Below are 12,500 nucleotides of genomic sequence, written 5' to 3' on the forward strand. Positions count from 1 at the left end.
TGTTACAATTAACAATATACAGCGAGGGCAAGAACTCAAGCAAACAAGCTTATAATTATCAGATGACCAAAACATTACAATATTACACAAATCTTCATGATGGTGGACTTGACAAAAATTAACCAGAAGAACAAATTCTGGGGATGGGGGTTGGAAACTAAAGCAAAACAAAGGCACCTACCACCTACAGGGGGGGGGGGGGAGGGAGGAGGGGGAACGTACAGGCATCCAAAAGGAAAGACTAGAATACAAGCGCGAGGAAATGAAATCATCAATTCTGGGAGATGCGACATAAATATTCTAAATAGATAAACATTTTTGTTCATGGAAAAGGCAATCATTCGTTACGAATATAACTAATACGGGAGACAATGTTAATCATTATTTGAGCCACTCGAAAAATGAAACACATGAGTGCACAGAGCCAGGCAGTATGTAGGTGCAAGTACGAGGCCGCACACACACCAACAGCAAAACGTCAAGACATTTATCAAGTCAGTCGGCCAGATTCAATCAATCAATGAGTCTTATATCGCGCATATTCCGTGGGTACAGTTCTAGGCGCTCTGCAGTGATGCCGTGTGAGATGAAATTTTATACGGCCAGTAGATTGCAGCCATTTCGGCGCATATTTACCTTTCACGGCCTATTATTCCAAGTCACACGGGTATAGGTAGACAATTATTAACTGCAAGAAAGGATTGAACAGACTCAAGGACGGGCGCAGTGGCGTGGTGGTAAGACATCGGCTTCTTAATCGGGAGGTCGTGAGTTCGAATCCCGGTCGCTGCCGCCTGGTGGGTTAAGAGTGGAGATTTTTCCGATCTCCCAGGTCAACTTATGTGCAGACCTGCAAGTGACTTAACCCCCTTCGTGTGTACACGCAAGCACAAGACCAAGTGCGCACGGAAAAGATCCTGTAATCCATGTCAGAGTTCGGTGGGTTATAGAAACACGAAAATACCCAGCATGCCTCCCCCGAAATCGGCGTATGCTGCCTGAATGGTGGGGTAAAAACGGCCATACACGTACAAATCCACTCGTGCTAAAAACATGAGTGAACGTGGGAGTCTAAGCCCATGAACGAGAAGAAGAAGAACAGACTCAAGATACCTTTTACGTATAATCCCCTATCATCGCTCTAGTTCGTGTGAATCGCAGCCGTTTGTTGCGTTTAGATTCAGAAGTACACAATAACGTGCTATTTCAAATGAGCTTACAGCGAGTCCCATTGAAATCACAAACTGACGACTACATTGTAAAACAAGAAGGGCAAAGCCCATACGACTCACATGCTTGACCTCGACCTTTAGGGTAACTAAACCTAGCAATGACATCATACACTAAGAACTGCTTTACACATTTTTCCTACCAAAATACATGTCAAGGTCATCCAAGGTCATGCAACACAAAGCTGTTAATTCAAGACATAGGAAGTACAATGGTGCTTATTGGCTCTTTCTACCATGAGATATGGTCACTTTTAGTGGTTCACTACCTTATTTTGGTCACATTTTATAAGGGTCAAAGTGACCTTGACCTTGATCATATGTGACCAAATGTGTCTCATGATGAAAGCATAACATGTGCCCCACATAATTTTTAAGTTTGAAACAGTTATCTTCCATAGTTCAGGGTCAAGGTCACTTCAAAATATGTATACAATCCAACTTTGAAGAGCTCCTGTGACCTTGACCTTGAAGCAAGGTAAACCAAACTGGTATCAAAAGATGGGGCTTACTTTGCCCTATATATCATATGTAGGTGAGGTATTCAATCTAAAAAACTTCAGAGAAAATGGGAAAAATGTGAAAATCAGCTGTTTTTTAGACAACATTTATGGCCCCTGCCACCTTGACCTTGAAGCAAGGTCAAGATGCTATGTATGTTTTTTGGGGCCTTGTCATCATACACCATCTTGCCAAATTTGGTACTGATAGACTGAATAGTGTCCAAGAAATATCCAACGTTAAAGTTTTCCGGACGGACGGACGGACGGACGTCCGGACGGACGGACGGACGACTCGGGTGAGTACATAGACTCACTTTTGCTTCGCATGTGAGTCAAAAAGGAAACTGGATCACACGGGATCACACGGGTTCGCGATGGCTCAGGGGTAAGATAAACCACGCAAAATTACATTCTTTGAAAATTGCTCGCTCTTTACGGAGGGCACCTAGGATGTTCAAAAGCGGTGAGAGTGTAAATGAAAGGGTGTTTGTACTGTGTGTAAAAGCCTGACAGTATATGTGATGGTTTACGGGAGGCTTACTGTGGCTTTAACCTAAATAAAGTAATACTTGTTTTTCCTGAAATAAAAGTTCTTTTTGGATTTTTCATTTGAAAACGTCTGCACATAAATTTGACCCGTGTCCGTCCCGGCCCGAATTCGAAACTGCGACCTTCCGATCACAAGTCCAGTGCTCTACCAATCCAGCTACCGATCGCTCTCTCTCTCTCTCTCTCTCTCTCTCTCTCTCTCTCTCTCTCTCTCTCTCTCTCTCTCTCTCTCTCTCTCTATTTCACTTTGTTTCTGTTGTGCGTGCAGTCGCCTATGGTTTGATTCATTATTCAGCCTACAGTAATCGATGCGTTGTATCAGTCACATGATATGCATACCGTTTTATTGTTATCGCTCGGTGTGATAAGCAAGAATATGATCATCATCATTTATGGGTCACATTTATTAGTGTGTTCACCTTCGTGAAGTACAGAATCTTTTTGGACATCAGCTTGTTTTGCTGTGATTTATGTGTGTGTGTGTGGTCAAACCCCGTTTTTACAGTCTTGCTAACCTAATAGCCGGAACAGTTTTTCGTTAACTATTCCTACAAATATAATATCTTTGATTAGGCCATATTATACAAATATATGTTGGTTTAGAGTAACCCGACCGACCCTATTTTTTTTCTCCGACCCCAGAACTTTTTTTTTTCATTTAAAAAAAACCCAAACAACCTTTCGCACATTTTGCGAACCATACCGAGAATAAGGGAAGTAACCTCCTTTTAATAATAGTAATAAGTTTTCAAATGTATTGTACCGTTTTCTGCATCGCCTCTATGTAAATAACATATATGAAGCACCCTATTTAAAACATGTTGAAACAACTTTAAATGCTCTTGGTCTTAGTGGTTTTTGGCATGACCAGTTTAATTTACGATGTTCCGAAAAATGGTTTAAATTGAAAACGTTGCAATGCCTAAAAGATCAATATATACAATCGTGGTTTTCAGAATTAAATGAAAAAGAAACTTGTTTGAATTATAGATTGTTTAAAGATACATTTATATTTGAAAATTATTTGAACATTTTACCCAATAACCTAGCACTCTCTTTTTTACGCTTTAGAACATTAAATCATAAATTGCCAATACAGAAAGGCCGAATGTTAAATATACCACATAACGAAAGAATATGTGTTAAATGCCAGTCAGGAGAACTCGGAGATGAATTTCATTATATATTTCAGTGTCATTTTTTTGAAAATGTGAGGAAAAGGTTGTTACCATTGTATTTTCGTAGAAATTCAAATGCAGTCAAATTTAAACATTTATTTGAATTAACAAAGAAACGAAAGTAATTGCATTTAATATATTTTATTAAGAGTATTTTGAGAGTTCTGATTATTTGATCACGTTTTTTTAAAGTTTTTTTTATTGCATTTATTAAAACAAAAACAAACACAGAAACATATACATTCCTGTAAAAACAAAATGTATGATTACAATTATTTTGTTATGAATTAAGCTTGATTTATTCTCGGTCAATTAGAAGTGTTGTGTCTCATTATTACATATATCTTTTTTGTCGTGTTTATTGCAATTTTTATTTATTTTATTCATGTAACCCTAGGGGTTTTTTGAAATAAATATTGACTTGGCTACCAACAGCGGCAGAGGTGGAGGTATCGCCTTCGTTGTGAGGAACTCTCTTAAAGATCACGTGTCTCTTGTCACGTCTTGCCCTTTCCTGCACAGGACGTTTGAAGTTGCACAGCTGTCGCTTACGTTAAACAGCACACACAAAAAACACTTGTTCTGCGTTTACCGTCCACCACCAAGCAAAAAAACAAATTCACTGAAAAAGCATTCTTCGAACAATTGCCCGACTTCATTAAACACTCTGATTAAACACTCTGGCAACTTGATTATTCTGGGTGATTTTAACTTTTATCCCGACGTCACAAACGACCCCAGTGCCAGCAAACTTCCATGCAGAGACTGCAGAAATCTTCAGGCCATCCGCTTCTCTACCCCTTCTCTTGACAGAGACAATCTAATCCCCAACAACGTTTCCACTTGGTACTTGTGAAATCTCCTTCTCCAAAAAAGTAAAAGATCTCGGCTTTACCCTCGACGCACACCTCACCGTGAAACAACATGTCATTACAGTCTGCCAAGCAGCCTATGAACTGAAGCGAATCGCGTTTTTAGGCCAATTCCTCACTGAAGGAGCACAAAAAGTTCTAGTGACATCCTGCATCCTCTCAAGAATAGACTATTGTAATTCCCTCCTTTCTGGTGTCCCAGTTTCAACCATGCAACCCCTACAAACTCTCCAGAACTCTGCAGCTCGTCTCGTCTGTAAAGCGGGTCGTACACAACACTGCACGCTGCTTCTGTTCAGTTTGCATTGGCTGCCTGTGGCTCAAGGGATCAAATACAAAATCTGCTGTCTCTGTTCAAAGTGATTACAAACTCTGCCCTTCTCTACCTCTCCCAACTCCTACACAATACGCTCGTCTTAAGATACTCGGCGCTTCAAAGTTGTCCGGTACAAACGTAAGCAACATGGTTCCGCAGTTTTTCCCACTTTGGTCCCATCATCTGGAATGAACTGCCCTTCAATGCTCGAAACAGTCACTCGCTCCCCTCCTTCAAAACCAACCTCAAGACACACCTCTGCAAACAACATTTCGTCGCCGATTAGCTCTGTCCCAAACGTTATTCTCTATGAGTACTTAACTGACCTGGTGTGTGTGTGTGTGTGTGTGTTTGTGTGTGTTTGTGTGTGTGTGTGTGTGTGTGTGTGTTTGTGTGTGTGTGTGTTTGTGTGTGTTTGTGTGTGTGTGTGTTTGTGTGTGTTTGTGTGTGTGTGTGTGTTTGTGTGTGTCTGTGTTTGTGTGTGTTTGTGTGTGTGTGTGTGTGTGTGTTTGTGTGTGTTTGTGTGTATTTGTGTGTGTTTGTGTGTGCTTGTGTGTGTCTGTGTGTGTGTGTGTGTGTGTGTTTGTGTGTGTGTGTGTGTGTGTGTGTTTGTGCAGGTGTGCTCGTTGTGAGCATGTGTCTGTTGTATGTGTTTGTTTGCGTGTTTTTTTGACTGCACTGTGCTGCGCTGCGAAAAAATGTGATTCTTTGTATTTTATGCAAGCATGTATATTTGCTCTTTGATGAATATTTTCCTTTTCATCTGAGACAAATTGTATTAGTTGTATATATCGTGTTGTGTTTTTGATTGAACTTGTAAATTGAACTTGTAAAGCGCTTCGAGCTGTGGAGAAGCGCTATATAAATGTCCATTATTATTATTATTATTTATTAAGTTATTCGTCTGGAAGTGAGCCAGAACAGAAAATTATTAATTTTGTCGTGAAGATTGTAATTATCAAGTGATCATGTGTACTTATCAAGTTATCATGCTTAATTTTCAGCTGTTCTTTTTGCGCTAGTAAGTCGAGAACAAAACTGAAAATGAGTAACTAACATTATCGCACATGCAAATACAAAAATGTTTACGAGATATTGGTAACGCCAGGTTTTGGCGCTAGTAAGCCGTCACAGTGATCGTCATTTACGTTTGTCAGTTAATATGGAAAACCGTTTAAGCAAAAATTACCATACTGACACGAACGTACGCATGCACTGCCTCATAAACACATTCACGCATGTTCGCACCGACTCGCATGCATGGACACCCGAATAATACCATCGTGCTTAGAGGTAGGGAGCAGGGTCTTCGTGAATTCAGTTGTAAAAATAATACTGTGAGCACTTAATTTTATAGTTTTACACTTGGACTTAAATCTGTAGCTAAGTGTGTGTGTGTGTGTGTGTGTGTGTGTGTGTGTGTGTGTGTGTGTGTGTGTGTGTGTGTGTGTGTGTGTGTGTGTGTGTGATGGAGATTGCCGATTTGGCCTTCGCTGGGAATATGTAGTACCTTGGCGGGTTGCCGACTGTGCCAAAGGCATTGAGCTTTTACTTAATGGGCATTTTCTTAACAAAGCAAATCTTATGCTATGCACATTCGGTTTTACTGTTGGCTTTGAAGAATGATCAAATGTGTTCAGTTCGAATCTATTATGACGACGGATTGACTGAATGATTAAATTTTGCTTTAAAAAGTTGTTTTTGTTTGTTTGTGTTAATAAGCAATTGCCAGAAATGGTAACAGCTGCTTGTATTTGTTAGCTGTACACGCCTCAGTCCAACTCGCTGATAAACAGCGTGGAGTTAATGGCATGAAACAAAACGCTGAGCAAATTTCTAACGTTATTTTGTCTCCTTGGTTTCTGTCTCTAAAATATTGTAATGGCCCTTTCGGAAATACCTCCCGTGAAGTTGTGATAAAAACCATGCTGCATTTTAAGTACAATTTCCAATGATAAAAAGTGTCAATTTTTAACATAACTTAATTTAGATCTACATATTATTATAATTTTGTTTAACATGCACATACATTTGAAATGAATTGATGAACCATTCAGCACATGTTTAGTTGCATTATGTGCGACATATAATTTTTTTTGAAGCTGTCTGTGTTTGTTTTATGCTTAAGAAAAATAGGCAGTGAGTTCCATAGGACCGCACCTGTTTGTTTGTTTGTTTGTTTGTTTGTTCGTTCATGGGCTGAAACTCCCACGGCTTTTACGTGTGTGACCGTTTTTACCCCGCCATTTAGGCAGCCATACGCCGCTTTCGGAGGAAGCATGCTGGGTATTTTCGTGTTTCTATAACCCACCGAACTCTGCAGGGCCGGACTACCGGGGGGGTTATGGGGGTTGCGCAACCCCCCCCCCCTAGCCTAAACATGTACCTTACTTATTATTTTTATTTTTTATTATTGCTTATTTTATGCCGTTTCATGCAAGGAGCGACCATTTTCCTATCTCAGAATATGACCTACCCATCAGCTTCAGGGGGCTTCGCCCCCTGACCCCCACAACGAGGGAGGGGGGGGTGGTTCTAGGGTTTCCGGACCCCCCCCCCCCCCCCAGCCAAAAAATAAAAATATTGAATAAGGTATGCATTTCTTTATTTTACATTGAGTTTCAATTTTTGGGGTATTAATCAGTGACAAAATCTGCTGCCTGAAACTGGTAATGATCATCCTCAGAATGCACCAGATTGCACCATTTTGCATCCTTTTTTCAAAATTTTCCGGGGGGGGGCATGCCCCCGGCCCCCCTAGCAAGCTAGGCGCTTCGCGCCGTCGGCTCGGCGCTTCGCGCCTTCACACCCATATCTTCACAATATACTTTTGAAAAAAACCACCCATAAAATGAACTGATACGCCCCTGCCGCCAAGGGGGACATCCCCCTGGGCCACCACTGGCAACCCCCCCCCTCCTCTTCGCCTAGTCCGGCCCTGCTCTGACATGGATTACAGGATCTTTTTCGTGCGCACTTGGTCTTGTGCTTGCGTGTACACACGGGGGTGTTCGGACACCGAGGAGAGTCTGCACACAAAGTTGACTCTGAGAAATAAATCTCTCGCCGAACGTGGGGACGAACTCACGCTGACAACGGCCAACTGGATACAAATCCAGCGCGCTACCGACTGAGCTACATCCCCGCCCCACGGACCGCACCTGAATAAAGAAGGCTTGATTTGAAAAGGTTAAAAAAAAATAAAAAAAAACACAGCGCGAAACAACTGACTTTCCATGACTCATTTCGTCACAACTGCAGTTTTACCTGAAAATCATTACTGCGTCCATTATGTCTCGCCCAAAGTGCATTAGCAAACAAAGTATTATTGCATTGTTTCAAGTGTATTCAGAACGTTAGAGAATACAGAATACGCACTACAGAACATGTACTGGAATTGATCTGAGTGTCCTTTCCAAGCGCAAACACAATTTACAAATTGCTTTTTTAAACAGACAGATTAGAATATACAATAATCAAACAAAAACATATGTACAGGTATCAACAGCCACACATCAAGGGTTATGGTTTTTCAAAAGAGAATAAATTGCTCGTTTCGTTAAATTCATCAACTTTTTAATCAATAAACGGTGTGTGTTGTTAACTTGAATGCATATAACGCTTGTCGGAAAAAAAGCCAATGAGAATTTCATAAAGATCATCCTAAGAAATCATAGGATAGTCGAGGGAGTGAACTGGTAAGAGTTAAATTAACTGACTGCTCTTTTTCTCGGTCTTTCAAATGTCTTTACTGTTTTACTGTTTTGAATGATTAAAGACATATTTACAAACTCAGTCTCGATAACGACATTTGACTTTAGTGTTGATGTTAAGGACAACAGACTGACAGACTATTTTGCTATTATTGTCCACGACTCTGCTGTTGTCGTGAGCCTTTACACATGCTGATTGATGTGCAATATTGCTCTCCACTAAAAATTGTAGGCAACCGGCTTAATATGAGCTTTAAGATTGAAAATTAACACATCTCTGCATTCAAAAGCTCTTTCCTGCACTTGGTTGCTACGATTTCCGGCTTTGAAAGTAAATCATGCGGAAACATGCGTAGCCTACTTCCACATTTAACGCAGTTGGAAAAAAACGTAGTCAACCTTGAAGCTGTAGCACAAAATTACAGCGACAATATGCCTTTAATCAAGACAAATAACATAACTTCACGAGAAAAAACAATGAAGTCTGCCTCGAATCGTGTCACGCTGACACGGCATACACCAGGCTGCGCAGAATCAGACCAGTAACCCTCCCCCCCCCCCCCTCCATTCCACATCACTCCCCACCCTGAGTATAAATGAACCGCTAGGCCCTCTCTCGCTGTTGTCAGCACAGAATCCTGTTGTCAGAGAACGAACTCATTGCATCCGCGTGAAGCCATAGTTTAGAGGTAAGAACAACATGGCAATTGTCTCTTTGATTCGTTCTCTCGTTATTTAGGCCTTCGTGCGTTTTCTGTCAGTTTGTTCAGTTTTTTTGCTGTTCTTGTTAGCGAGAAACCAAAATATAAGCAAACCAAAACAAGTTGCTTGTAGCGTAGTACACGTTGTCAAACTGTCGGCCTGAAACTAAAAGATCAACACCAAAAAACATAGATCTGTCATCACCGAGTGTAAAGAACTGAGGTTATGCCAATGCCGCCTCAACATTTCTTTGTTTAATGCCGGAAATGACTTTATGAACGACATTTTTGAAAAAGTGAGAAACGCGTCTGGGGAAATCGCCTGGAAGAGTTAACATATGTGACCCTCCACCACGGAATGAGTCGCATGTCACCTTTGCATGATTTTCATATTTTTACATTTTCCTAAAGAGTTTTTTATGCTCTATCCAGTGGTGAAAACCGTTTTAGAAAAGAGCGCAAACTGAGTTATAAGCCTGTGACTAAGGTGACCCTCACACTGTTACCAGACACTCCCCGGACTTATATTTAAGCCTAGCGCAGATCTAACCGCGCGAGGTGACATGCGACTCATTTCGTGGTGGAGGGTCACATAAATTATTCACTTTGATGAAGACCTGTCCAGTATATTTCTGGGTTCCCCTCTACACACACACACACACGCACGCACACACATACATATATTCGTACACTGATACAAACATACACCATCACTCTCGTCTATATATATTCGATATTAGTTGAACATTAACACATTATTAAAAAAAGTAAGCAAAATCAAAAATTTGGCAAAAAAGATACCACGACACACACACACACACACACACACACACACACACACACACACACACACACACACACAAACACACACACACACACACACACACACGGACACACGGACACACACACACACACACACACACACACACACACACACACACACCCACACACACACACACACAAACGCGTGTAGTGAGAACTTCTATAATAAATTTTTTAATGAAGGTTTTTTTCTCTTTATTTTAACCTTTTTATACACTTACCTTTCTTTATTAAAAAACAAAACAAAACTGACACCAACACCATTTATCAAACAAGTCGCATGAAGCGATGTCAACACATTCAGTTTATCTGCCGGCCTAAACATCAACACTGAACTACAAAGTGTTCACCGAGACTGAGTACGGCGTGACCAAAATCACTCGACACAGGAAGCCTCACTTACTTAAAAATCGATTTTGTTGAATCTTTTGACTGCTAAATTTGGTTAACTAATGCACGCTTACCGCTTCACAAGAACTAAGCGGCTCAGAGGAGCAAAGCCCTGAGCACATTTGTACAGACCTGCCCCCTCCTGGAGACAGCACCAAGCTCTGGGGACCCGCTGCCGAACTGCTGAAGACTGCGGACTTCATGGCAGCCACCGACCTGACGATATGACGGCCATGAATATCAAACGGAGAAGAAGAAGAAGAAGAAGAAGAAGCAAGAACTAAGAAGGAAAACTTGCATCGATCCCGCGTATTTATATTGGTCATTGGGACGTTAAACAACAACCAGCTGTACATTTGGCAAACACACAATTATCTCTAGCTACTTTTAACCCCATTTTACCACTTCTGTCAGAATGTCGTTTAGCACCAATTTCTAATCTCCAAAATGTACTCATCTCTTTCTTCCACCAGAATCCAATCATGCTTTTCGCCATCGCGTCGATCTTCCTGTCCGCCATCTTGATGACGCAGGCCAACCTCATCGAGTCGGATGTGACCAACACCGAGCCTCGTTCTGAAGAGTTGTTCATATATGACGTCACTTCCGATGCTAGCGTTGCCGAGCTGAAAGGCTCTCTGAAGGCGGCCGGTGTGGAAGTCAGACACAGTTTCCAGATATTTGTTTTGTGACTGCATGATTTAATGAGGGCGGAGATGACATTTGTCTCCCTAGGTATGTGTGCGTGTCTGTCTGTCCGACAGTGTGTGGAAAACATATCTCAAAAACTATTAAACATATTTGTTTTAATAAAACTTAATATATATACCCTCTCTCTATCTCTTTTGCTCTGCTGAGAGAATTTTAAAAGCTCTGAAGAAAGTCTCTGCTGACTTTCAGGTCGTTTCTTTCAAGTGCTGGGAAATCACAATGATTGGAATACGAACCGACATCGGATGACGAAAGCTGAATTGACTTCATATTCAAGCTCGTAAGATAAAGAATGAAACATTTTGCGTAGCAATCCTGTCTCAGCCGTCAAGTGAAATGGTGTCTGATACGAAAGAGTGCGGTTGACACATGGAATGCAGAACATATATGCATCGTGCGAAGATACATTCTGATAAGCATCGCTCCACGGCTATTGCCAGTTGTCTCTCTGACCGGACGCTACAGTCCTACGCGAATCTATCAAAACAAAAAATACAGAGTTATCTCCCATATGTTTTTCGCGAGCACTGATCTAAATTTGAGAGACAAAAATGATTGCAGATTGACCGACTTCGACAGTAATCTCCGTTCTGTTCTTCACAGTTATGATAAAGACATCGTTCTAAGGTCAAAACAAGTCGAAATTTTGGGACTGCTGCCGGAAGGAGACTGTAATATATGGTTTCATCACTGTCAACTGGTTACAGAAAAAATCGTCTGCTCCAGTGAGCGCCGAAACCAAACGGTTGATTATCACGTGACACTTTTGCCATATTTAGAGTTGTTTGCACAGTAAATACAGCCGCGAAAAATAGCTCGCTTGAAACTGTCTTACATATCAATTCCTTTGTAATTTAAAAATTACAAAACACCATGAAAAATCATTATCGACGACCGCGAATCTGCTTATATCAATAATACATTACAAAAAGCTCTAAATATGTTAAAAAAAAAAAATCGGTTTCCTTGCCAGACAAGGAAACTCAAGGCAACCTGTCAGGGAGAGAATGAGCCGAACTCATTTTGACCTGAGTTCAGGATGGCGAAGATGAAGTTGCAGGGCTGGATCTGGAAGGGGTTTCCTGGGTTTAAGCCCCCCCCCCCCCCCCAGACGCACTGCACTGACAGGAGCTGTACCCTTGCCTCATGTTGGAAGCCCCAACCTCTCACACACTAGGTCCAGCTCTGATATATATATGCATCTGTAACCTGTATAACATTTCAAGACGCATCATGTTATTTTGCCACTGAGTCATTAATCATTAAGTTGTGACAGGGTGACCAGTCACCAATTATAGAGAATGTTTTGTTATTTTCCAGTCTAGTGTTTGTAGTTCATGTTGCCGATCACTTTATGTTTTGTGTAATGCCATTATCTGTTATAAGTTAAATGTTGAGATGCACATGTCCAGTCACCGGTAGATCCTTTGAACTTAAGCCGCTCTCCTAGAAAGAGACGGGAGCCGGGGAGCCTGCAGGTGTTGTTACCAGCTGGCAGGTGGTCAGTTGCGTAACT

The 12,500-nt window shown here is 41.2% G+C and overlaps 1 protein-coding gene and 2 long non-coding RNA genes across 4 annotated transcripts in view; 1 reads left to right on the forward strand and 2 right to left on the reverse strand.

Annotated features, from left to right (window-relative positions):
- The window catches only part of LOC138973686 (uncharacterized), a 188,836-nt gene that overhangs the window by 136,905 nt on the left and 39,431 nt on the right, over positions 1 to 12,500 (reverse strand). The gene's annotated exons all lie outside the window — the stretch shown is intronic.
- LOC138973674 (chitin deacetylase 7-like) overlaps positions 1 to 12,500 on the reverse strand; it is a 144,258-nt gene that overhangs the window by 15,910 nt on the left and 115,848 nt on the right. Inside the window, exon 1 of one of the 2 annotated variants that reach the window (XM_070346407.1) lies at positions 10,406 to 10,491. The exons of the other annotated variant lie outside the window; for it this stretch is intronic. Within the exon in view, the coding sequence (XP_070202508.1) occupies positions 10,406 to 10,476 (71 nt within the window). The 5' untranslated portion in view covers positions 10,477 to 10,491. Of the gene's footprint in view, positions 1 to 10,405; positions 10,492 to 12,500 lie in introns of those variants that run through there. 2 annotated transcript variants of the gene reach the window in all.
- Positions 8,992 to 11,681, forward strand: LOC138973688 (uncharacterized). Its single transcript, XR_011458101.1, has 2 exons — positions 8,992 to 9,049; positions 10,747 to 11,681. It is a non-coding gene; the product is annotated as an uncharacterized lncRNA (long non-coding RNA).

This window comes from Littorina saxatilis, linkage group LG8, assembly GCF_037325665.1.
Source record: "Littorina saxatilis isolate snail1 linkage group LG8, US_GU_Lsax_2.0, whole genome shotgun sequence".
Lineage (NCBI taxonomy): Eukaryota > Metazoa > Mollusca > Gastropoda > Littorinimorpha > Littorinidae > Littorina > Littorina saxatilis.